A 27,128-nucleotide genomic window follows, 5' to 3' on the forward strand; every position below is an offset into this window, starting at 1 on the left:
CATAATTTGAAGGACAAATAAAAGTGAATACAGATATGTTCCCTTTAGAATCGAATTAAATCCATATTTTAATATTTCAGTGTAAGAAGAATATTTTTTGGATTCCCTGCTGGATTTCCTGAAAATCCGCTGCAGAGTGCAGGTTAGGCCACATGAACGATATTAAAACTAGTCCCTCATGTCCAGCAAGATCAAGCCAAGGTTATGGTAGTAGCCCATCAAGGTCTGCACCTCAGGCAACACCAGAGAGAAAAGACAGTTGGTCTGACAGCCATGAGAGGGCAGCAAAGGAGAAATAACCAGAATATCAGCTTGGAGCCATGTGTGTCTCACTGTTTCTGTTTGTTACAGTCTCCAAATACACATTTTCCCAAAATGTAAGTAGAACTTATAAAACTGAGCCTTTTTCATGGTAATCCTTGAGTTAAACGACTAATAACAACCAGATAGATTTGATTTCTGTTGGTGAAGCCTTAGCAATTAAACACATGGGTACAAACACACAAATGGAGATAAATAGTGTGCTGCTGACACATCCAGAGTTTTCAGAGCAGCTCTGGAATGTACCATGCTCTGGCACTGTGCACAAGATTTTAATTTGCAACAGCATGTAACAAATCCAGCTGTAGGCCTGTGGCATTTTTTTTGTTTCAATTTGTTGTGTTTTTGTTTGTCTGTTTAAAGATGTTGAGTCATCTTCACAGACTGCCAATTTCTGGTTTAGTGAAACTGTTACCAAACTATAATTAGCTTTTCTAATTGCTCTTCAGATGACTGAAACTAACATCTCTACATTGCCACTTGGGTGTAATATTTGTGTTCCTGTTTATAGTAAATAGGGGCACCACAAATCCAATGTCCAGTTCCGGTTAATTTAATTTTGACGGTAATTCATTTGATTGTCATCTCAAGTGTATTTTTAAATGTTATTCTATTTTTATTTTTGATTGATTGCTGAACTCAGTATTTGCAGAATTAATAAACCGAGTTGACTGCAGACCACTGTAGACTCAGGAAGGGGACTACACAAAGCATTCAGTCTTTCACCACCACAGCTGTAATCACTGGAAAGAGGCCTTTGAAATACCATTCAAACATTCATGTTGAGAGATAAGAGACTCTATAAGAGATCTGTAGAAACAGTTCTCAGACTTTATCTGTTGGTCTCAGGACTGTGACACTATGACTAAAGCCTTGTAGGGTGTGTTAAAGTCCACTGGTGCAAGTGAACAGGTGAAAAAAGGAGGTTGCCTTCAAAAGGATTGAACTTAATCTTTTAATTGTTTGGGGTGTGGCATTCAATAATCCAGTCAAAGTGCTATTCCCACATCTTTTTTAAGGCCTGGTACACTACTGGATCGTAATTATATTGCTCACTGACCAATGTTAGGACTTAATAAATGACTGGCTTTGTCCTGGCATTGGAGATGAGGACTCATTGATAAGGATGACAGGAAAGTGTCTGCCTAGTTGGCAGACACTTTCCTGTCATCCTTATCATCATTATCATTTTTAGAAGGTCCCTTATTGACTGAACTTTAGGCCTCACCTAATGCAGTACAGACAAAAAAGAAATGAGAACATTGATGATTTTGTAGCAAGGAGAAGAGAAGAGAGAAGAGATGGCAGTGAAATGTCAGTTTCCTGATGAAGAGCTTAAAGAATGTCTGATTGACCACATTATTGCAAGCACATCACATGATGCACTGAAGAATTATCAATAAACCCAGAGGCGTTTCCTTAGCTGATGTGAAAATATGAAGCCCTACCAGCAGGCAATGCACAGCTTCATCATCTCAGTCTGTCATACACTGAGAAAGTGTAACAGTTGTCAGTTGCCAAACCCTGAAAACCACAGTGACATTGAGCCGGACGAGTGCTTTGATGGAAAATCCACAAGATACGAAGAAGAAGAAAAAAAGACAGCCCACTGCAAAGAAAAAGTTGAGAACACTTGCATACATTTTCATGTGTTACTTTAAAGAAATAATTGTTGGTTATGCACAAAAGAGAACAACACCACCAGGTTAACATGTCAAAGTCTGTGGGATACCCCAGTTGAGAAGAGATTTGTGTTTACAGTGTTAAGTGTGTAGTTATACATGACCTGGATTGAGGGAGTGATATGATTTATTGGGCACTGCACATGATATAAAGTGTTCAACCAAATGTTCATATTGGTTATCTTGGTAACAACACTTCAGATACTATAATAACTGTGAAATGATACTATGCTATTAACTCAAGACCAGGGTTAAGTTGGTCAGTCATTTTCTTCTACCTCACCGAAGCATGCTCCAACAGCACGCCAGACCACACCTCATTATAAGACCTGCACACCCACGGGTGGCCTCAGATTGGTGAAACTACTATTTAAACAAGGTTGTGGCTGAACAGGAAAATGACAACTACACCCATCGAAAAAGCAACAAAGTAAATTGTGGTTAGCTTTGCCCTGGTATAAACTAGAGCCCTTGAACTCGTGACCTCAGTATTTGACTCTTTCTCAACTACTAGGAAAAGCCATGTGGTATATTCTATTGAGGAGAGTTGGGGAGATGTGAAATCTTCTATCTAATTTTACATTGTTTCTCACATCATAATTCTGTTAATAATGTGAAAAAAAAAAAAACTACAACAACCACGTTGCCCTGATACCATCTTTAGTTTTGAGGCACATTTCCCAATTTTCCCCACATGCAGTGAACGCACCACCACTGGAGGGTGGGAGTTCCTCTTACTTTGAAGGAGGGTGTGTCTGAGCGAGGAAAAAGACCAACGTTTGTGACTTGGTTGACTTATTTTTTCTTCCCCCTCCTTGTCCGGAGTGTTCGCCACCGCCCGTCTTTTCCTCCGACTTCACTCAGTCTAAGTTTTACCCAAGAGGAGGCGGAGGGCTTCTACAAGTGTCTGCGATTCTCCCTAAGGATTATTCTGCCTTTGTCTCAAAAAGACTAGCTGTAGACCTGCAGTGGAGTCAGTCTGGGACTTTTGAGTTTCATCCACCATGGGGGACGTCATTTCCAGTCACCTGGATGAAGCCAAGCGGGAGATTATCACAGGTGAGCAGCAGTCTGCGTCTCTGGTGTGTTTTCTTTTCATTTTGGTGCTCGCTGTTTTTTTTTTTTTTTCGCGTTTTGGCACATGTGCGTTTTTACGCAGCGGCCGCCCTGAGACAGAGTCATGTTAGGAGGATGTGGCACCGCTCACTGCTCTTTAACCAGACCGTGAACGTGTCTTCTACAGCCGCTGGTATCACTCTCATATCAGTATTGATCTGCTGTTGTAATAGGTCCCTGTGTGTGTATGAGAGAGCGTGAGAGTGAGAGTGTGTGAACAGGGCAGTGGACAGGATTTTAAAACGCAGGGTCATTAGTCTGCTCAGCCCCCCCACCACCTCTCCAAGCATGACTAAGTTTTCTTCTCATGTTAACACAGTGTATGGCCCACAGTACAGTATGTGTGGCTGTTTTCTCAGAGCCTTTTGATCCATACATTAACTTCTTGTGGTTAGAATTACTGCGTTTCCTCATGTTTTTGCCTTCAAGTGCTCTTATCATTTATATAAATGGTGTATCTACTTTTTTCAGCAAACTTACATTGGAAAAATGTAAGTTTACATACATTATGTAATGTAAATGCACCTACAGTATGTTTCCAGTTAGGTTACCAATTGAGACAAATACAGGTCTGATTGAATAGCTGTGAGTTCTCTCAAGTTCTGCCTGTCTCTGTTGTAATGTTAGTGCTGTCATTCTTGTACACATTTTTTACATTGGCCCTGAAAGGTCAACACAGAAAACGCCTACAATTACACAAACGTGCTGCAGAAACCCAACCTGCTCAACAGATAGTTGTCAGGTAGCTTGATTTGAATGGAAATCTGACAAACCTGCATGACAAACCCCCCCTGCCCCGGTCAACAGACAGGGTGGAGCTGCTGCATCCGCCAGCCCCACCCTGTCTATTGACCTTATCAGTTGATTAACCAGGGTTAACTCTCACTTATCACAGTTGTCTGGGCTGCAGCTAACTACACTAGTGCCCAGGTTCTTGGGACTGATTCCTGTGGGACACTATGACAGTTTTCCACACTGATTTCCACACAAGTTTCAGATGGATACAGATGAGGTGAAAAGCAACAGAGAGGTGATGCTATGTTACCAGCCAAGTGTCATCTTATTATTTTATTTAATGCCTTGAGTTGCCAATTCAGAATGACGCACATACACAGAGACACGCATACACAGTGTACACACACACACACGGGAGATGTGTAATCTGAGGAATGCATGAAAAAGTGTGTGTGTGTGTGTGTCTGGAAGGACACAGCCTCCTCCGGGCCTTGAGCTGCAGCGTTGCACAGCCAGTATAAGCCCAATGCCAGGCTGGCTTCAAGGGAAGTGCCTGGATTTATCATTAAAGCTGTCCACACACACATGCACACATTCTCTCCACTCCCTCTTGTTGCACTGAGAAGGCAATAGACGACTGAGCTAGAGATGAAATATGTAAACTACATTTTGTGGACATGATTCTTATCAGAGTTGATGTAATCACATTCATAGATAGCTCATTGTCTTCACGCAATGAATTACGACCACTTGATGAATGGGCTGCACCTATTTGTTGTCATCTGACAGTGAGAAAAGAGAGTTTCCTTTTATTATATGTTGATGAGATTAGTGAGTGTGTCCCATGTTCCACTTTCCTAATCACCTCCAACACTGACCTCATTCCACTTCAGAGGGTGATACGGGGGTTGGTAGGAGGGAAATGACCGAAATCACAGGGCTAAACTCTCATTTCCTCTTTGGAAGCTGGCGCGAGTGCACCTGTGTGTCACACTTCTGTATCTAAATCACAAGTCAGTAGTTTTATAACATCCCATTTTCCTGTTTTCATTGAAAGTTAAGTCCAGCGAATACCAAAAATGATTACAGTGCATGATGTTACATTATATCCATGCAAGGTTATGGAACCTTGAGCCAATCACAGCTTACAGAGAGTGAGGGTGGGGTACACTCTGCACAGGGTTGACAGCGGGTGAGAGGTTTGTCTGTGATAGACTCACATTTGTCACATTTGTATGGTGTCACAGTTAACCTGACGTGTCTCTGTGGGAGGAGTCGGAGAACTTGGAGAAAACTCACATACAGTAGGCACAGTGATAACATGCAAACTCCACATACAGTAGAAAAGCCCCAGGTCTTCTTCTTGCTGAGGCAACGAGCCACTTTCCCACCGTGCTGCCCCGTTGATATTTAGTGAGCATGTGAGATTTCTAGCGGCTGCAATGTACTGTATACCGCTGCTACTTCTGCATTGCTGACTTCCACTGATGTGGTTGTGTCACTTCTATTTTAGAGCTGCTCTACCAGTCACAGTGTAGAGTCAAAATCCTTAATGTAACACACTGTATACTTTTTGTTGTATTCACTGTCCACCTCTAAGTCTGACACCTCCGATTTATCTTGGGGCACCTTCAAGGTACGACTGGTCAGTGAGGGCATGATTCAGCTTTTCTATAAACTCTAACAGGGTCCCCCAAACCTAATAGATAATAATTTGAAGTCATATTATCTGTTGGATACCAAAGATAACAACCCAATAAACAGTAGCTTGCAGGACAGTAACAATTAAGAGTAAAACGATCTTTTAGTCAGGGTTGCAAATTACAAGTTATTCTCCCAGAATAACGTGTCTAAATGCTGTTATTATTACAGTCAGGTTTTCAATGTTTTTTCCTATTTAGATTCCAAAAATGTGTATCTAGTTGACCACATTCACAAAGTGTTCCCCTGTGTAGTCATACTCAGTGTGGTGTGAGTGTTTTGTGCGACAGGCCAGGAAACAGGAAGTCCCAACGTGGAGTGTTTTTCCCCAGCTCTGTTAAATCTCCAGCCTCTGGAGCGAGAATGAGGTGGTCAACAAGCTGGCCCTCTGTGGCCCGCTGAGGTGCGACACTCTCACTTTCAGAACACACCCTTCTCAGCACAGAGACACTTTTTAAATAAAACGGATACCTGTGGCTGCTCGGACCCCACAGTATATGTACTGTATGCACACCTCAGCTGGAGGCAGAGCAGGTCTCACGAGGTAAAGCTCTATAAAGTCAGAGCCGAGCCTGAGAATGCTTCAGCTGAGGATAAAAACCAGAGAAAAAGGATAAGTTAGAGGGTGGGACACTTCATGAAACCTATGTAAATAGAAATCAGAGGGAATGTTGTGGAGAGGAGCTGCTGTGGCTGTCTGAACAAAACTGTCCCACTTTAAACATGCGATGTGAAAAAACTGCTCTTTGGAGATGTTTGAACTAAAAACGTCCTCTAATTACATCAGTACACATGTTTACATCTAACTGAATTTGCTCTCATTTAGTGTTCGAGATACTTAACACGAGTGCAGCTGCAGCTCCTGCCTCAGCTGTGATGGGAACAGTCTAAATTTATGAGTCAGCCTATGGGTCTATCTCAGTGGAATGTTTTTGTTAAGACACTGTGGCGAGAGGAGGAGGGGGCAGGGGCTTCTCCTGTGCGTCTATTAAATCACAGTCTGGTCTTAACTCAGATCTCTATGATCAAGACGTGCTGAAACTGTGGAGCTGATAAAACATACTGCCATCATGTAAACTCTTAGTGGTGTTGGTTAGATAAGATCATCACAGCGATGGAAGACAGCACACGGGTTTCATTAGAGCTGGTAGCTGGACTCAGCACTGCTGAGGGCCCCTGGGCAATTAGTGTGGTAGCCAGCAGCAGCACAACAAAGCGTCTGGTGGCCTCCCAGCAGCGGCTCACCCAGCTTCCTCAGGTTCTTACAACATCTGAATCTGAAACGCTGACTTCACTAAAAGATCAATATTTGTACCTAGATACTTCCACTTTACTAAGTACTGTATATCCAAGTCATGTTTCTACTGTACCCACAGAATGTAAATAAAGATGGACATAGCCTCCTGTCTCATTAAAAGTTACAGAGGAGAGGTGAGCAAGGAGCTGAGATTTGGTCCATGCTGGCTTTTGGAAGCATATGCTCACCTATCTATCACTCGAAAGAGGCCACGCCTTCAGTTTGTTAGATTTAGCATTACACTTTTAGAGACTACAACTGCTTTTTGTATCAGTTCTGATGTGAAGTTGAAATTTTAACATGGGAGTTTGGGGATTGACTTCTTGTTGAAGCCAGGCTCCAGTGGTCTTGGCTTCAGCATCTGAGACTGCTGCTTGAAAAAGATGTAGCTATGAGTTTGTTTACAAATTAAAATAGTTCAAAGAGTCAAAAATAAAAAATAAATATGTTTTTACAGTAATCATCTTATGCCTTCCCAGGCTTATCTGGTGACCATTAGGAAAGGCCTGACTAGAGATGAAACTATATGAAAATCCTAATTATTGTGATTAAATTAGATATATTTTGAAAACCACAAAGAAAATAAGCACCATGAATAACAATGTCTGTACTAAGACGACTGAGCTTGTTATAGCTGTGATCAGAGGTATATACCTCACTGCTGCCTCTGATGATCCCTGTCATTCAGCGCAGTGTCTGAAAAGTTGGAGGAGCTCAGTGAGACAAACATTGACAGGGACATAGTTTGAATTTAGAGTGAAACAGTTACCGTGTGGGATGCGTCGTTTATGTTGCACAATGATGAGAATTAACGGTCTTAGAGCAAATGTAGAACCTCGAGGGGGAGATTCAGAGTGACTGTCAGGGAGGCATATGCAACAAATGATTTTTTTTTTATAATTACTAGTTACTGTTACCTAGCAGCGTAGTGTTGTGTCTTTTTCATCTGTAGCCAATGTTGTACACATCTCCAGCTTTTCTGCTGCTTTACTCTGCTGTTAATTTCTGAAAAGAAGTGGCAGCTGTTTGATTGATGTAGCTTAATATTGCCACATAAAGTCTATGGACACCCACAGTGGTGTCGTAATGTTTCTGTTCTGATTTCCCCCTTCATAGCAGTGAATGTAGGCTAAACAATTAACTCCTAATACAAACATCATCAAGTAAAGCAGCAGTTCTTTTCTAATGTACATAATAAGCTGTGAGTGTATATTCGTTATCTTTTTTGTGGATAGGCTGCATGAATATATTAGATTTTATTGGTTGCTGTTGATCCTTCTCTCACAACATATAAAATTACAATACCTGTATACTGTATGTTTGGTAGCTTAAATATGTCATAACATTTAATAGTGTAATTGTAAGGTCATCATTATTACCTTGCAACCTCTGTTACCTAGGTGGGCTGCCACAGTTTATGTAATTAATAGGCAACACTGACAATAATTGGAATGTATCTTGTGAACATTATATTGTCCAGGGGGCAAAATGATGAAACTGAACACATCCATCTTTAGATCCTAGACAGACGTGAACTCGTTGTCCTTCTTAATTTATTATTATTCCACAGAAACACAGAAGTGTTGTTTGTGAGTAAATTGCTTCAGTACATCAGCTTAGTCGCCACATGAATAGGACTGAAGACAAGCATGGAAGAATCACATCCTTAACTAATGGTGGATAAAAACACCCCGACACTATGAAATCAATCTCACATACAAGCGCTCACACACACGTCACTGTCACTGGCTTCCTGAAAGGCCCAATCAGTACTGCTGAGGAACAAAAACCTAAAACACACACACACACACACACACACACACACACACACACACACACACACACACACACACACACACACACACACACACACACACACACACACACACACACACACACACACACACACAACACTCATCCTCATCACACAGTCACCACACACCCTCACATTGATGTAAGCTGCCGCTTTGTTGGGGCTTCTCTGTTTTGGCAACAGAAGTGCCAAATTAGGGATTTTTGAGTTCAGGAAGTGGACAGTCAGTGGAAACCCTGAAAGGTCTACTAACACATATCAAAATAGTCAAGACAGTCAGATAAGAACAGTATTATAGTGTATCCCCTGCTGTCTTCAGTGGTTTGAGATGAATAAGGCCTTTGATTCCTCCCGGCTGCTTGATGCAGTCTGGTTGTCATGTGATTACGCTGATTGACTTGTCCAAACCACTTGGAAGCAGCTGCTGTCCGTCAAATGGATGAAATGGGCTTCTGCTGAAGTTTTAAATACTTTTACTACTCACAAATATTTTTTACTGGTATTAGTGTCTTTGGGCTGAGCCAGCTGTTGGAGGGAGCTTTTGAAACAGGTCTTACACTGTAATAAATATGCTAAAGGTCCCAAGTTATTGTCAGAGTGACAGGAAGGAAACTGTAAAGGGCAGCAGCCAACAGGATTCATACTTTGACTTTAAAGGGTGAACCAGTCGTGGGTCATGCATTTTGGTTTGTGGGGTTTATGTCGCCTTTGTCGCACAAGCTTTCTCATGTGTAATCATCGTCATGTGGTACTGTGTGACTAAGATGAGTGAGAGAAACATTCACATTATTGCATTGTTGCTGTCTGCGGTGGATATTAGATGAGTCAGTCCTGAATGACCTATTGTGCACTCATCTCGCAGAGCTTTTGCCCCACCCACTCAAAGGGGGAAGTCAATCTGATGTGCTACAGTTCAGAAAGATCACTGCCGGAATCAAATATGGTTGACGAGTCATAGATCTAAGATGACATCCTCTGGAGTCGGGTTTTTATTGGACTGGAACAAAAAAAAAGTGTCAGTGCTTCATGACAAAGGTTCATGCTGACTTGACTTCATACTGTATCAGCAGATTAGTCAGCTGCCCATCTCCTGTTCAACCACATTTCAGAAGTCCAACTGGATCCAGGTCTGGAGACTGAGTGAGGAGGTCACTGAAGTTCACTGAACTCTCTGTCAAGTAGATGAAAACAGTTTGTGACATGGAGCGTGATCCTGCTGCTTTATAAATAGTGAATAGAGGCCATTAAAAGTGACGGTCATGGTCAGCAACAACACTGGGTTAGATGGTGACAATCAACCATGCTTGATTGATTGTACTTTGATGACAGTATTCCTCATGAGGCAGGTTCATTGATTCAGACTCTCTGCCGTCTCAGTACAAATCCAGATTCATCAGGACTGGTGCTCCCGGGTCGGTGATGTTGAGTCTGTGTCCACCGCTGCCTCAGGTTTCTGTTCATAACAGGAAGTGGAACATGACGGGGTCTTTTCTTCTACTGTTGACAGTCCATCCACCTCAAAGTTTGAGGTTTTGTTCTTCTCTACTCAGCACAGTTGTGAAAAAAGTGGTTATCTGAGTTACTGCAGTGTGGCCTTTCTGTCAACCAGCTGCAACCAGTCGGTCCATCTTCCTGGATCTTGTCGTTGCTACATACATTCTGGAGAAAAACTCTGCAGGTTGTATGTGAAAATCCAGAAGATCAGCATTTTGAGAAACACTCAGACCAACAATTACAGTCGGAGTCACTGAGCTCATATTTGTCCTCATTCAGATGTTTGGTGAGAATATGAACTGAAGCTTCTGACCAGGTTTAGAAGTATCTCTAATAAATTGAGTGTCTGTTGTAGGGTTAAGCTGTATGATTGTATGGCACTTGGACTTCCCTTACCATCTCACCCCTTCCTCCATTTTTTTTTTTTTTAGCTAAGGGCCACATTCCTCTTGAAACTTCCTGTCCAAAGAACCAGAGAACAATTCCATTGATGTTCACCACACTTAACTCACTGGTTCTCACAGAGTAAAACTTGAGAGTGTGGCCTTAGACATACACACAGGGAGAAACTACAGTATTCCCCTGGTTGTTAGCTCTTAGGTTTTTTTTGTGGACTCTGGTGCTAGAGAAGCAAATGTGTTTCTGAAGTATGATAGACTATGTGGGAGAGAGGTGAGGAGAAGGGCGAGTGTGATGACTCATACTGAGGGGAATGTGGAGGAGGAATGGCTCACTCTCTTTGGTCACCAGGATGTTTATTCAAGATCATTTGGTTGAAGGAGGAGCTGGATTTGGGAAGACCTACTACAAGGAGATGATTTAAATTGAGCTGTTACACCTCTGCTATTACCAGATTCACTTTCATCTCAGACAAACGGTATATAGTACCAGGAAATAAAAATAAATTGCACAATTTTCTGTGATTCATCTCTCTTTTCTTAAGATCAAAGGATGGTACTTTCAAATGCTGTTGTTTAATATTGTTTGAATCTCTCTTTTTTTCTGGACCTTTATTTCTGGACTTACTCTTATTCACTGTATCTCTGTGAAGGATTAAGTCTGTGGTTTGTGATTTGGTCAAGGTGTCCAACCTCTGAGATAAATGGTTGCTCTGTGAATATGGAGCCACTGCCGCTAAAACATGTTTAACATTTCAAACTAATCGGTAAAGTTAACATCCATTTTGACATCACTATTTTCTGCATTGTAGAACAATACTGAGAACATCAGTGACTAAATGAAAAGACACATGTGATTATTTAGTTAACTGTATAAATAAACCAAGATGATTTAGACTGTTGACACTTCCCAGCGGCCTCCTTTTGCTTTGACAGCTTTGCACGCACTAACCTGACTTCATGAAGTTGTCACTAGTTTTCAACAGTCTTCAAGGAGTTCATCTATGCGCCTCTTGGCCGATTTTCTTTCACTGTGCGTCCAGCTCAGATGAGTTCTGTCCCACCACTACATGCACCATCACCCCCCCCCCCCCCCCCCCCCCTTCATGATTTATTGTGGGAACCGCGCATGCATGTGTTCCACCTAAGATGCAACATTTGGAACCACTTGTATTTCTTGGCCCAAAACATTTCACTTCATCTTGGCCTCCCTTAGTGGTGGTTTCTTTGCAGCAGTTCGACTGTGAAGGCCTGATTCACATGGTCTCCTCCAGACAGCTGATGTTCTGTCTGCTACTTGAACTCAGCATTCAAGGAGCTGTTGCTAACTGCTGATTTGTGAGGCTGAATGAACTTCTCTGCAGCAGAGGTCAGTCTAGGTGTTGGTGCTTTCATGGGACAGTCCTCATGAGAATCAGCTTCTGCACAGTTTGAATGTATCTTATTGCACAACAATTTGAAGATGTATTCAAAGATGTAACTAATGAATGAATGAATGGATAGATGTGTACTTGATGTTTGCATCCTTTACCATGGCATACCTGGCATATATCTTACAAAACAGTGTTTTTTATGTCTGACTTGTTGAGAGGCTGTAAGCTGCAGGGAGTAGTTGTTCTTTCCTATCCGACTCTCACCTCTTTATGCTGTCATTTGACACGCTGGGAAAATGTGGTCGTAAATGGACATATTGGACATAAGCAAGCATTTACAACACATGTTGCACAGGACTTGCACACATTTGCCTTTTTACCCACTTTCTTACTGCTGTCTGGAGCATTTAAGCTGAAAGGCTCCCACATGAGAGACTGAAATAATGCTACTGGCACACCAACTAACTCTGGGAATATGAAACAAAAACTCTATTTTTAGAAAAACTGTCATAGTGTAAAAAAAAAAACTGTATGCACAAACAAATACGGTTTATTTTTATGCATTCAGACTCAGAATACTTAGACTCGTATTTCAGAGTTTCTTTAAGATCCTAGTAATCATATTGGATGTCATGTAATAGTTCTTGTGAAATCAGAACAAAAGAAATCATTTGTTGGAGGCTCAAATACATCACCAACACAACACCACTGTCACCATGTAAAGTGTTGATGAGATATGGATACAGTGCTTCAAAGAATCGATAAAGTATCACATAAAATATTGCAATATTCTAGTGTATCAATATTTTCTTACACCCCTACGCTTGGTACATGGTACCATGTGTGCGTGTGATTGTGTTTGTCTTGGCCTGTGGAAGTCTCTGTGGAAATAACTGTTGTTCTGAATCATCTTGATAAAACACTGATTGCAATGACAGTTGTTGTATACCGCACCCTGGAGCTGTACCTCTGACTATGGTCATTGTTTGAAACACAATGTGAAACACAATAAGCATCACAGCCATTGTACACACGTCCACATTCAATGTGTGAATATGAAAAGAATTGTAGAACATTTCTTGGTGAACTTAGTGACTCCACTTTCCTAACCCTCTGTGTGTGTGTCTGTGTTGCAGCTCGGACCGGGGAGGTTATGGGTGAGTTTGGGCATCTGTATGAGCAGCAGTACGCAGTGGCTCTCTTCAATAATATTCGCCTTGACATAGAAGGAGGAGGTGGCCCACAACCCCAGCTGCTACACCGCAAGGTAAAGCTTCCTCTTGTTTCTGCAGCCGTTTACGATGCAGTCAGCTCTCTTGAGGGAAATAATGCTGACTATTAGACTAATTTGAGATGTTTCTAATACAACATAAACACAGGCTGGCTTATTCCCTGCTTCATTAGTGAAAAAGAAAATCTTAAATGATCCAGCCTGTGCCGTGTACTGTCATGCACATGTGTCGGTTTGCCTTTTGTGGTTTATAAGCTTTGGGCTGAGATCTGTTTTTGTTTCCAGATTCCTGTGGAAAACAAGTCCATCTTCTCTGGCTCGCTGCTCCAGTATCTGGAGGAGAACAAGAAATGGAGGAATCACTTTCTCTTTGTCCCAGACTCCTATAACATCAGCTATTACGACAACAAAGCGGTAAGTTGTCTGTACAGTCTGTTCCTAATTGACGCCTTGTTGATTCACTGTCTGACTTCACTTGTTAACTCTGCTCTCTGTCTTATCTAACAGGCTCATGACAGACGCCTCCATCCCAAAGGAACTATCAACTGTGCTGGCTACAGAGTGCTGACGTCTATGGAGCAGTACCTGGATGTGCTTAGCAGCAGCCTACCTGGTAGGCAGGGGGGGGGGGGTGGGGGTGTTGTGGTGGGAAACGGGAGCAGAAACTGAGGCTCGGACAAATACATTATATAGGATATTTTTCTATCATGACCCTGGTATCTGTTGTTGTTTTTAGCCAATCAACAGACGGGTACATTGTCACTTGTCAGAGTGCTTGTGTGTGTATCATGATATTCAAATTTGGCACAAATGTGCACTTGGATTAGACTTTGGTGGACAAAGGTCAAAGATCAAGATCACGGTGACACAGGTGAACACAGACCTAGTATAGTATAGTATAGTATTTCTCAAGTGATCCAATTACAAATGGTGATCACTAACACAGGCCTCTCTCTCTCTTCCTCACTCCCTCCCACTTTCTTTAACTCTCACTTTCAATCTCTGTCTTACTCTAACTCTTACAACAGTCAACCGTCATTTGGCCAAAAACAAGAACTCATATCTGCTTATTTGAATATAAAGCTGGGAGACCCACCCCACCTCTCTCTCTCCCTGGGGTCTTCAGCTGTGTTTCTGTGGCCATGTCGCTCACCTGTCTGAGGGCCGGGTCTGTTCTCACCCCTCACTAATGTATGATGAACATAATATTAATTATTTTGATAGTTTATATTGTATGAAATTATGATTAACCTAATATATTACTGTCATATATTATTTTATTCTGTGTTATTACCTACTGAACATCATCACAAACATCAGTGTAGACGCCTTTTAGACAACTTGGTGTAGGTTTGTCCCTCTTATTGATCTTGTTGTGAAGACTACACTATATTAAAATGTATGGAAAGACATTCATTATAGAGATTATATTATAATCTAATATATATGCCTTTTTTTCAGGTGTGAAAGCCAAGGTGGGAAGTTCACCCTTCCTAAAGTGTGCCAGCCAGTTCCCTCTGATCCTGTGGCACCCATACAGCCGTCACTACTACTTCTGTGTGGCGACGGAGAAAGAGCAACAGAAGTGGCATGCTGTCCTTCAGGACTGTGTTAGACACGCCAACGACGGTGAGTCCTGCAAGAGATTTTTGACCACACATGGTTTGAAATGTACTGTTTTGGTCCATGGTGGGACTACAATATTCAGAGGGCATTTTCAGAGAAAACAGAGGAACTGTTTTTGTTTGTCTGCTTTGCTTTAAAATCTGATGTGATTCTGATGTGTGGTAGTGGTACTATCTTTTTGTACTAAATGGCAGGAGTTTGAGAGGTGTGTTGAGCAAAAGTATCAATCAGGTTTGTGTAACCTGTGTCTCCTAGCAACACACAGCTGAAGGGTATTAATCGGCTGATTCAGATCATGAGAGACATCTGACATTTCTGTCAAACGCTATGGACTGTTTTCATTACATACAATATGTTTCAGTACAGTTTTATTCAGGAAACATTTGGGTGTTTAGTTTTTTATCCTAACTGACCCAACTGACCAAATATACCTTAGTGCCCAAGAAAGGTGTATGTGTGGGAAACACTGAAATACATTATGGCATCATGCCATGACTCATGTACCTGTCAGCCAAGGCTCCCAGCTCAGATTAGCATTGTGCAAGAGGTAGGAGCCAGGAGGAACCGTGACTTACAGCAGGAGCTTTGTTCTAACTTCACCTCTGCTGTTTACCTTAGCAAAGTATTCATTAACTGCCAGTTGCTGCAGTTTATTCAACAGGCCTGCACAAACACTATCTGTAGTTATTTCGAGATGGAAATGGACAAATGAGTTTTTGGGACTGTGAGTGGCAGTGAAGACTTTATTGAGAGGAGATAATCAACAGAGAGCATTTGATGGTATCAAAAAGCATCTGAAGGGCAGCACTGGCACTCTGCTGCACCAAAACTCACATAGTGGTTTCATCTACTCTGTCCTCATATACACTCGGAGCAGAGACAACAGGACAGCCAACTCAAATCAGTAGCATATGCCTCCATAGCACGCACCAGCAAAGATCCGGACAATGCTAAAATAAAAAAGGGGCCTTAGCCATCACATGTTATGTTCAGATATGTGTCTCTGTTGGGTTGAAGAACTATTTTCCACGATGCAGCTTCAAATAAAGCCACTGCTGATGTCCCGCCGAGAGCATCTGTAGGGACCAAAGGTGTTCAAGACTAGACTGAATACTGCACCGAGGGGTGGACAGACGGAGAGCACTGCTGAAGACGGCGACTTGTCACTCAAAGCAGCCACGCCCTCAGTTCTGTGCTACTACGCCAGTAGAGTTGTGGTTTTAATGGTCATCAGAGGAACTGCAGCGTTGAACACATCTATTAGCTTCATTTTCATTCTCAGCCTCTGCCACATGGTTACAAATAGTTAGGTCCAGGAAAAGCCTCTATAAATTTCCAGTCATAAAACCGAAATATGAAAACCAGGACAGCACACTATTTTGCAAGTTGAGCAGATTAGAATACCTGGATTTTCAGATTTTAATTTGCTCCTTAGTGTCTCGGGAGTGCAGTGCATTGATTGTGTGAGTGTAGAGGGCAGTTGTTAAAGTGAAAAACCTGAAAGTGGAAACACCAATAGTTAACATGCCTGAGCTGTGAGGTATGAGCAGCTGAATGATTCCCTATGTTCTCCATCTACCACACAAAGCAGTGAGACCTGCACTGGCTTTTAATAGCTCTGTTAAACAAGGTGTGAGTGCACCAGTTTCTCCCCAGGTCAAAGACTTATTGTCTTTCACACTGTGGGTTCTGTTAGTGTTTCACACAGACAGAGTGTAGTCCTCGTGCACTGAAGCTTCTGCTACATGTTCAGAGGAACAACTGATGGGATTGTAATGCTCCAGAAATGAAACAGAAATATTTGAGGTTTGACCGTCACTCTTGTTACACACTCTTCAACTTCAGTAGCTTAATGACATCCGAATGGAAAATGACTTCCACCTGCTGTTTACTTCAATTATCTCATCCATAATATTCACGTAATGGTCATGGAGGGAAATGCACATTAAATTGTATCTGCTGGTGCCAGTTGTCTTCTGTTTCTCTGTCTGTTGCTTTTTTCTCTACTGTAGTACTCATGTTGGAGCGTACCCTAAATGTATAAAAGCAATTTCATTTTCTGCTTTACCAGGCAGCATACTCGCATTTTCTATTTGACTTGCATTCCACTTTCCATACGTATAAAACTGGATTTCATTGCACATTTTATTATTTTATTATTACCAATTGAAAAGATTGCTGTTATGTCTACAGTTTGCCGTGTGAGCCTTAACTACTGTAGTTCATTAAAAAAGCAAGATATCAAGGCTATAAAACTCCTCCTGTATTTCCTGCTCTCCTCTTCATTATGTGGGTGTGGATGCAGCCAGCAAATAAAACAGGATTTTGAAGAGGATATGTTAAAAAAAATTAAATTAAAATTAAAAAAAATGATGGCTTAGGGCTGCGGCTGCGGTAGTCAGGATGCTAATGGTTAGATATTACTGAAGAGAAAGTCAGTGTTTTCTAAAGAACTCCAGGAGGCTCACTCCTTTCTTCATAAGGTACTCCCTGGCAACGAATATGCTGCATTCATGGTGTCCATGATATTGAAAGTTGAGCTCAGTGTGTGTGCTAAGCACTGAAATAAACCTCTCCCATCCTGATGGAACTTTTGCAGTGCCAGTTTTGGGATGCTTAAACTTAAATGCAAACCCCTAACAGCTGTGAATATTTTCACCCCAGGTTTATCGGAGGAAGATAAAGTCCAAACACCTGCATTCACTGACACAGTGCGACTCTACCGCCAAGCAAAGGGACACTACGGCACCTGGGAAATGATGTGTGGTGCACCATCACAGGTAAGCATGGCAGCAGCAACACTTTGTTTCACTCCTGGGATGTGCCTCATTTTTTAAGGTGGAATAGGTTTGTATGCCTTATCTCTGAAGAAATAGACAAGATGTGGGATCTTTACATTTGACCTTTGTCCTCCAAAATGACACCGGTTCATCCAAGTGAATGTTTGTGCCAAATTTAAAGAAGTTCTGTAAAGGTGGTACAGAGATATTGCATCGATAGGGATGTGGCAGATGTCTCGATGCTTCTTCCTGCCGCCCAAACAGAGGCATAAAAATCTGGAGTATGAAGCAAGAAATGAATTGAACATACCCGGTCCAACCAACTCTTTTTGGGCAGGCTCTATTCTTTCAGTACTCTTTTCTTTATGACTTGTTTCCAGCTGTCAGCTGACTCTCCCTGCACCAGCACTCAGTAACAATGAGCTAATCTTTTTCCTGCGCCTGTATACAAGGTTACAACTGATGGACCTTTTAACCTTCTTCCTGAGTGGAGATGGAGAAAAAAAAACCTCTCTGTATTTCTCACATTCAGTTCATTTTCAGTAGTTTCATTTTCAGACATTGTTGTCATTGTTGTTATTGTTTAAAGTTCGACTCAATCAGTATATTTTCCAAGCAGAACACACGCACACAGACTGACTGACTTCTACATCCTGCCGCTCAACTCTGTTTGAAGCTAGTGCCTTGAGGGAACATTAGCAGCCACTAAAATAACACATCTGAATCTCTGGCTAAACTGAAGAAGCATTCGAGTTGCATTATGGGTAATGCGGGTGCCAGGTTTTGACAAGGATAAAGAATGTATGGAATTTAAAAGATGATATCTCTGCCTCTTCTATGTCGATTTCTGTCTTTTGATCAAGGAATGAGGTGGTTGTAATACTGAAAACATAATACTGAATACAGATTGTGTATTTTATTCTTCTGGTTAAACTGGTTTTATTTGATGCTGATTAGATAAACTCAAAACTGGGAACTCAATGTCGAGTTAATGTCCTGGAGGCAAGGGATTGTTTTTGGCTCATATTACACTGAGGTCCTGGAGAGAAACTGAACCGTGCTCAAAATACTAATTTCAAGAATTGAAAGACACTCTGGTTGTACTGATGTAATTTTCTTCTTGTAGATCCTCTCTAACCTGGTGATGGAGGACCTCCTCCCTGAGCTGAGGGAACTCATCTCACCCCGTCTGAAAGGCAAACTACATGAAAGGCAGAGGAACTGGATGCTGGTAAGAAATGACCTCACACACATTACACTGAAGAAATTTATATGAATTTGTATTTTTACCTTTTAGCATCAGATGTGTTTAACATCTTACCCATGTAGATTCTAAGAAATATTAAGTTATCAATACTATTACATTTCCCTTAGTTTATAGCCTTCAGGGTAAGGGTATAAACACCGAAGACAGTAAATAATAATAATAATAGTAAATAGACAGATAAATACAATTTCTAAACTTGTGTAAAATCAAAAGTTCATCTTTGTCCTTTGACTTTTAAAACAAGTGTAAGTGTTCTATTGATGAAGTAAGTTTCAATTAAATAAATGCATTGCCTGCACTAATTGATGATTGGTGGCTTGGTATTTGGTTGCTATCTCTGTGGGTGCAGGTTGTAGACCGTATACACATATACAGACTAAGTTACTATTTGTTTTGTGAAACTTGGCAGCCTCATGCTCAGCGTCATCAGAGTATCATGCAGGGGCAGTGCCAACTCCAAACTAAAATACTAAAGCATTAGTATGTTAGATTGATTCATTTACCTTGAGCAACCGTGTGTGTGTGTAGATCAGCGATGCGGTTTACAGCCTGGTGCAGGGGCGGTGCCAGACCCAATATGAGGCGCTGCTGCAGAGGTGTGAGGCGGCCAGTTCTTCTCTAGACGCCACCATAAGAACAGACATGGACCAGATCATCACGTCCAAGGAGCACGTCACCAACAAGATCAGGGGTGAGTGACAGCAGCAGCTTTTACTGCCGGAAATACTCCAGGGAAACAATTTCACACTGTTTTTATTTGATCCCTGTTTGAGAGTTTCATTGCTTATTGCCTAATAAAATGTATTGAGCATGAAGTGTGCCACCACAGTGACTATAGAGTGATGGGCCTACTGTTTTGTGCTGCAGGAGTTTGAATGGTATTGTTATTTTTCAGCAGTTGTTCCTCATTGTTGCAAATAATCTCTGTTTGGTTTGACAGCAACTTCAATTTTAAGCATTACACAATAAAACTTGTGCAGATTTGATTTTATCATATGAGAAATCCACCCAGAATTCAGTCTCATTTTATCTTTTTAAACACACTGAGACCATTGGACAAGTTTTCATTTCCTGACACTTACACTATCACAACAGTCTGTTCACCAGCCTCAACCAAAAAATCTTGTCACGGGTTCCAGACCGAACAGAACTCAGCTGCCAAACTTTTAATAGGATCCAGGAGAAGTGACCACATCAAACTGGTTTCGGTCTCCTTGCAATCGCTCCCAGTACATTTCAGAATTTTTAAGATCTTACTGGTGACTTTGAAAGCTTTTCATGGCTTCTCTCTGGCTTTGTATATCTGACCTTTTAACATCTTATGAACCGGCCCATAACTTGAAATCCTGAGGCAGAGTTCTTTTATTCCTGAGGCAAAGATAAAAACCAGAGGTGACAGAGGTTTCACAGTCAGAGCTGAAACTGTGGAAAGAGCTGTCTGAGGAAATCAGCTCAGCAGAGCCAGTGACTCCTTTTTAACCCTTTTATTATAGAGCTTTTTTTTTTCAATGTGACATATTTTCTCGACTACTATTTTGGCTTTGGTCTCTTCCTGTGGTCTTTTTGCACTATCATTATTATTATTCCTATCCCCCCACAGCGGTGGTTCTCCCCAAAGCCGAGAAGCTGCTGAAGGTGAGCATCCAGCCCTACATCAACTCCATTCTGGATGCCCTGATGGAGCCAACCAGCCGAGGGTTCTCCGAGGTCCGCGAGGTGTTTTTCAGAGAGCTGGTCGACATGAGCAAGAACACCCTTAATGACAGCAGCAAGGAGAGCGTAGCACAGGTAGGATGTGGGGATGATGACAGGATGATATGCAGACCAGATTTTCAAGACCAAAGATATTAGATACATGAACTTTTTGGTACCAATAAACACTGTTACCCCTTCCTTCTCCTCCTCCTCCTCAGCACATGGAGAAGATCTCCCTTTTGGCCTTCCACCCTGTAAAGATGCACAGCTGCTATGAGAAGGTGGAGCAGCTGAGTCTGGAGGGTCTGCAGCAGAGGTTTGATGTTTCCAGCCCCTCAGTGTTCACCCAGAGGGCTCAGATCCTCATGAGAGAGGTAAGTCTCAGAAATTTGCATTTATCTATGGCACTTTCTGTCAGCTTTATGATAATTGTCATTTCTATCTGTTATGAGTTTGAACATGTTCACGTTGATCGCGTGAATCTGGGAATATGATGACATTAGCACAAATCTGACAGGTGAAGAACTAATAGCACACCTGAAATGTCAGTAATAATTCCCTCTGTTATGTAAGAAGCACTTTAGGCCTCAAGCCTTATGTGTCAACAAGACATTTTAGCCTTTCAAAAATGAAACACACCAATCAGAGGATCGTTACACTCAGCATACCTGAGTGTAACTTCTGGGTTCCTACGTGAGATGCCTTTGCTAAACTCACCAATTTTTACTTTCTCCTGAAATTGTGTCTTCATGGATTTTAAAACTACAAACAATAAAGCAGAGATAATAGCTTTGGGTGTTTATCTAAGTTACCAATGTCTCCAGTCTATAGTAAACATGAGGAAAGTGTTAGACAGAAGAAACATTTATATCACATTGTATAAATACTTTGTTTTGTTTTTGCATTGAGTCAAGCTGAGCTTTACCAGGCCTCCACTCACAAATTAATTCCTCCTCTAGTCTCCCTGTGTGGCAATTTCTATCATGTTTAGCAAAGTCAACAATGTGAAGTTTTGGTGGTCGGGGTTTAACTTGTGCTGACAGCCTGACACTGTAGAGAAGTGAACGCCCTCTAGTGGTGGTTCAGTCAGGTGAACATGGAACAGAGGGGAAGCCATTTACATGATGTATCTTAAACTTTGTGTGTATTTCACAAGACATTACTGTACTTCACACAGTCCAACAGTGATTTTACCAAATGTATTGCTTTTAAACTTCAACCTACATGTCTATGCCAAAAAATGCATACAATGAATATGATAAAACATACTCACGTGGTCTCTGAAATGTGACACACTGGCCTCTCTCTCCTCATCTGTGTCCACAGCAAATGGACGATGCAGTGTATACCTTTGAGCAGATCCTTCACCAGAGTCTGGAATCTCAAGGCACTGAAGATCTTTGTAAGACCATCCAGCGCTGCCAGGACAGAGTCATTAAGGTAAAACCAAAAGAAAGAAACTCTGTGGGCCTTTGATTCATCATCGTAGGAAAGGCACAGGTGCTGCTCATGACCTCAACAATGTTTAAACATCTGGGTGAGCCAGCCTGCACACTTCCAGGCCCCTCATGTCCGATACTGCTTTTTGTAAGTGGTCATAAACCAAACGTGAAGACCCAGCAGTGTAATCTCTAATACTATACAGTACACCAATCAAGCATAACAATAAACAATTTATTTTTAATGGTGTGTACTGAAGCAATGAAGCTGTGCAAAATAACTAAATCGATGAAAAAAATAAATTCCCAAATCTGTGTGTGCTAACGATGCTTTCTTTGTCTCTCCTTGGTTCAGAAATTTGACTACGACAGCAGTACGGTGAGGAAGCGTTTCTTCCGCGAGGCTCTTCTTCAGATCTTCATCCCCTACATGCTGAAGCAGCTCAGCCCTGCCTGTGCTTCGGTGAGAGCCACAAAACTTTGTCACCAATTAGATGCATTCATTCATTTCTGTGGTTCGCTCAAAAGTCACAGGGGAAATACTGTATGCTAAATGATAAGTGTTCTGCTATTAAATGTATATATAGTAGTGTGAAAAATAGTGAAAATATACGCACATCCCTTGCTTGGGGTGCTGGGCCAAAGGGACAGTAGAAAAGAGAAGAAATAGCCCGCACAACCTCGTTTTGCTCCAGAATATTTTACTGACAACGTTTCGGGCTTCTCAGCCCTTCATCAGGTCATCATCATCGATCATCGATCATCGCATGATGATGACCTGATAAAGGGCTGAGAAGCCCGAAACGTTGTCAGTAAAATATTCTGGAGCAAAACGAGGTTGTGCGGGCTATTTCTTCTCTTTTCTATATAGTAGTGTGCAAATTGTAAAATTGAGATTTTTAAAGCAGATGTTGATTTTAATATCATCATCAACCTTTATTTAACCAGGCAAGTTAGCCAATAACTCATTGTTATCAAAGGCAACAGCTTGGTAGGAGGCAAAAGACCTCCTAAGGGAAAAACATAAAAAAACAAAACAAATGTTTGTCAATTGAGAACAAGCATATTAATCTGATATGTGGTTCATTGAGCTGGTTGCGTCGTTCCATCCAGCTATACACATGAATGAGTTATAACAACATGTAATAACACTGTGTGCCTGACAGATGGCACTATTTATATGAAGGTGACTGAAATATTCCTATACTTCTGTACACACTTTTGTTAGATACAAACCTGAAAAGGCATGCAGTCATTTAGAAAGATGTTTAGTTGAGACAAAAAGTCAAATCATTTGGAGGTTCTGAGTTTTGTTTTTGTTGTTGTTGTGAACACCAGGAGCTGCCGCGCTTCCAGGAGCTGATCTTTGAGGATTTCTCCCGCTTCATCTTGGTGGAGAACATCTTTGAGGAGGTGGTGCTGCACTCAGCCATGAAGGACATCATGATGGGTCAGTATAGAGTCTCTTTCTACATTTACGTAGTATAATCCTTTTTTTTTTATTCACTTAAAACAAAACAATTTGAATCTCCCATATTTTGATGTTTAAGAAACAATTCCTAATTTTTGCTTTGTCCACTGTTCCCAGTAATGTCTTTGTGACTATGTATATCATAATTAGCAGCAAGTTACAAACACAAACCATTAGCCATAAAATCAGTAATTGTACAAACACAGATAAGCTCCAACATTTTCAGGAAAGAACCATTTGATGTAATGTGTCAAAATGACATTAAGACATGTTACACATTTATGCGTATTTGCCTGACATTCACTCGAATATAACTGACAAAGAAAAATGAGAAATATTCCAATTCAAAACTTTCTATATTTTGCTTAAAACCATACCTGATGATGTTATGGGAGAATGTCTCCTATAAGAAAATTAGTCCGAAAGTGATTCAATTTTTTGCTTGGTGTTTTATGAAGACGTTGTCTCTAAAGAGTTTCATAAAATCACTAAATCTACTGTTAAAATTGGCCTGTTGGAAAGAACAGAGAGGTAAAGCTCCTGTGTACCAGTCAACGCAATAGTAGCAGATCCAGCCAATCAGTCACACCACCATCAATCCACGTTTAGACTGAGGAACACACAAATACAGATCAGGAAATGTGGAAATACAGAAATGAATCAATAAATACACAAATTAATAGATAAAGGGATTAATGTAGAAATACAAAAATAAATACACATGAACGAATAATAAATGCATGTACAGTATAAATACAAAATGATGTTGTTTTGTATTTGTTTATTTATACTTATATTATTATTTGGCTTTTTAACTTTACTGTTGATGCACATTTTTCATCTCTTTTCTCTGTCTGTAGCTGTGAAAGAGGCGGCAGTCCAGAGGAGACATAACCTGTACAGGGACAGCATTGTCCTCAGTAACAGTGACCCCAGCCTGCACCTACTGGGAGAAAACCCCTCCATTGACTGGGCTAAAGAGCACAGCGGAGGAAAGGAGGAGGCGGATGGAGCAGGGGACGATGCAGAGGGTGACATTGAGGGGGAAGATGGAGAATCCCAGAAGAAGAGAAGGATGAAGCAGGTTGTTTCCATGATTCACGTGGAGGACTCTGTGGAGCTGTCCACTGAGTCGAGCACAGAGGTGCCCAGCAATGATGACATGGCAGAGAGGGATGAGGAGGAGGCAGAGGACGAAGGAGATGAGGGAGAGAGCTCAGATGGTAAAGCTTCTCCTGGCCAGAAGGAATCTGAAAGTCTCAAAGCATCAGAGAGCTCTCCTGGGCTGTCAAACGGTCCCGTCTCGAAGGAAGAGAAGGCCAGATGTGAAGAGCAGGTTCAGGAAATCCTGCCAAAGGTTGAGTCTGCTACAGAAAGTGCTTTGGCCTCAGAAGAGATGGAGAAGGAGACAGAGAAAGAGATGGAGAAGGAGACGGAGAAGGAGACGGAGGAGGAGGAGGAGAAAGGAGACAACAACCAATCTGTGCTTGAAGAACAACCACCCTCCATCCAGGAGGTGTCAGAGGAGGTGTTGTCCCCAGCGCCTGCAGCTACAGAAACAGCTTCAGAGAATCCTCCGGAGGTGACCGCTGACCTCCCCCCACCTCCGCATGATGACAGCGGTTTCCAGTCTCCTACCAGTGACGGAGCGCAGGAGGAGGAGGAGGCAGCTGCCTGCACAGTAGTTCCACCACCAGCAGCAGCAGCAGCAGCGGCAGAGGAGCACCTTAAGGAGGAGGAGGGGACGACAAGTTGTACCATCACAGCAGAAGCTGAGGCCAAAACCACTGACTCCTGAGAGCAGAGAGCAGTGAAGAAACTGTTTCCATTTGTTTCACCTAAACTGAATCCTGCTCTGTTTCTGCTTCTTCTTTTTTTTTTTTCGACAGACATGAAAAACACTTCATGCCGTTTGAACCACATCAGTTTTCCATTTCCATTAGTTCTGGGCATGTAATCACTCAACCAGTTATTTTCACCAAGCTGGGCTTAGGTACTGTCTTCCTTTTTATTCATAAAGGTTTTTGTTTACTTTTCACAATTTTGGATCTGGCAGAAAGTCCTCAGCAAACTCTCACCTGTCAGTCCTCATACGTTCTCTTCACCTGGTATGAATGTGAGCACAGTGGACGACTTCAAGTCTTCAATGGTTATAAACATGAATGGCCTTGTTGAGGTGCATTTAGTGAAGTAGGTGCTCTCATTATATGCATGTGCAGTTCAACCTCTTTGAGGTTAATGTTTATAACTTCTGTGGTATTTGTATTTCGGCTTATTGAAGATTGAAAGTGTGGTGTTGGTGTAAACTCACTGCGGTGACTAACAACTCAGTCCAAGTGTTATAAAGAAGAATCCAGAACACATGTTGGTTGTTATTAGACCTGACGAGCCAACAGAAAATACTTTCCAGGCTTCATCATCTTGACTGTCTTCATGTTCACCGACATCTCAAGACTTGACAATTTCTCGTTTTGGTGGGAGTAACACTATTTTATGACTTTATCCCTTAGCAAAGATATTTTATGTATATATACTTGTTTATGAAGTGGTGACCTACCAAAATGTAATTTTACATAATTTTATATAATTTTTTATCAGTGCTGTTACTGATATCTCTCCAACACCTGTTTTATTTATTATTTTGCACCCCTTCCCCTTTTTTGACCAATTTACTTTAAGATATATTTTATTCTTGTTTACAAATGACTGTTATTCATAATAAATCAGAATTGATTAAATACTATCATTTTGTCTTCATGATTTTTACGGTTACCACTCGAAGGATAGAATAGGATAGAAGATGCATAAAGTTTCTTCACATCTACCAACCCAGTCATCTCAAGTAGTTGACTGGGAGTCAGGATGTGAATGTCTGGGAGTGAGGGCCACATGTTGACAGCTGACACCTCCTAAACCTCTCAGTCCTGAAAAGCAGTGAGATGAGACATTGGCTGCTGCTGTAGCTGCTTCTCTTTCCTGCCAGAATATTTTGGAGAGAGTGGTTTGTATTGTCTAAAATGTCCTGCATCTTCCTTTGCATGCGTCGCCGTCTTTCAACAACTGTCCTGACTGAGTCCAGACTCCTGCTGATCACAATCCCAGATTGTTTTCAACTAGCTCAGTAGCTTCAGTAATTCACTGCTGACATCCTGTACACATCCGTCAGAGTGAAAAAGGCAGGGAACCAAGTGTGAACTGCGGTTTCATAGGATTCAGTAAAGAACAGTTACAGGTGTAAAAATCTGTCAAAGCGCCATGAGAAGTGTTAACCAACAGGCAAACTGTATTGAGATTGAGACTGAGATTTGTGCTGGATACTGATACTTGATCCAAAAGATGTGTGATAGAGAGACTGTGTCAGTGGCTGTGTGCACACCTTTTACTAGAAATTTCTTGTGATTATATTAATTTCTGATTTATTTTTTACATAAAACTTTAGTAAATTGTCACTGCCTCCACATGCTGCTGTGACAATGCTTTATTTTTTCATGTCTGTTTCATAGTGAATATTGTTATTATCATTGGTAGTAGTAGTCTTAGGTAGTAGCCTAGTAGCAGTTAGTAGCTTAATGTAATGTAGATCCTGTTCTACACTGTAGGTGGCGACTTGCACTTAGAAGTTGGTGTTGCATTGAGGAAGGGCAGCAGAGAAGAAGCAGCAGCAGCAGCACCGGAGTGCAGCGTGCTGA

At 41.5% G+C, this 27,128-nt stretch overlaps 1 protein-coding gene across 1 annotated transcript; it reads left to right on the plus strand.

Moving 5' to 3' along the window:
• The first annotated feature begins 2,779 nt into the window (after positions 1-2,779).
• Positions 2,780-26,051, plus strand: niban2b (niban apoptosis regulator 2b). The gene is made up of 14 exons (XM_083978746.1): positions 2,780-3,062; positions 13,067-13,197; positions 13,447-13,575; positions 13,669-13,774; positions 14,623-14,790; positions 17,452-17,567; positions 18,694-18,798; positions 19,363-19,525; positions 20,435-20,622; positions 20,748-20,903; positions 21,856-21,969; positions 22,324-22,431; positions 23,307-23,418; positions 24,300-26,051. Exons 1-14 carry the CDS (start codon positions 3,008-3,010, stop codon positions 25,235-25,237), a joined length of 2,589 nt encoding a protein of 862 aa, XP_083834872.1. The 5' UTR covers positions 2,780-3,007; the 3' UTR covers positions 25,238-26,051.
• The last annotated feature ends 1,077 nt before the right edge of the window (positions 26,052-27,128 follow it).

The sequence above is a fragment of the Trachurus trachurus genome (genome assembly GCF_905171665.1).
Source record: "Trachurus trachurus genome assembly, chromosome: 9".
In the NCBI taxonomy this organism is placed as follows: Eukaryota; Metazoa; Chordata; class Actinopteri; order Carangiformes; family Carangidae; genus Trachurus; species Trachurus trachurus.

Bases quoted from the DNA above. Each gene is read 5' to 3' on its own strand.
- niban2b (XM_083978746.1), top strand. From the start codon at position 3,008: ATGGGGGACGTCATTTCCAGTCACCTGGATGAAGCCAAGCGGGAGATT. The intron at 13,198-13,446 runs GTAAAGCTTCCT...TTTTGTTTCCAG, and splicing joins CCCAGCTGCTACACCGCAAG to ATTCCTGTGGAAAACAAGTC. The intron at 13,775-14,622 runs GTAGGCAGGGGG...CCTTTTTTTCAG, and splicing joins GCTTAGCAGCAGCCTACCTG to GTGTGAAAGCCAAGGTGGGA.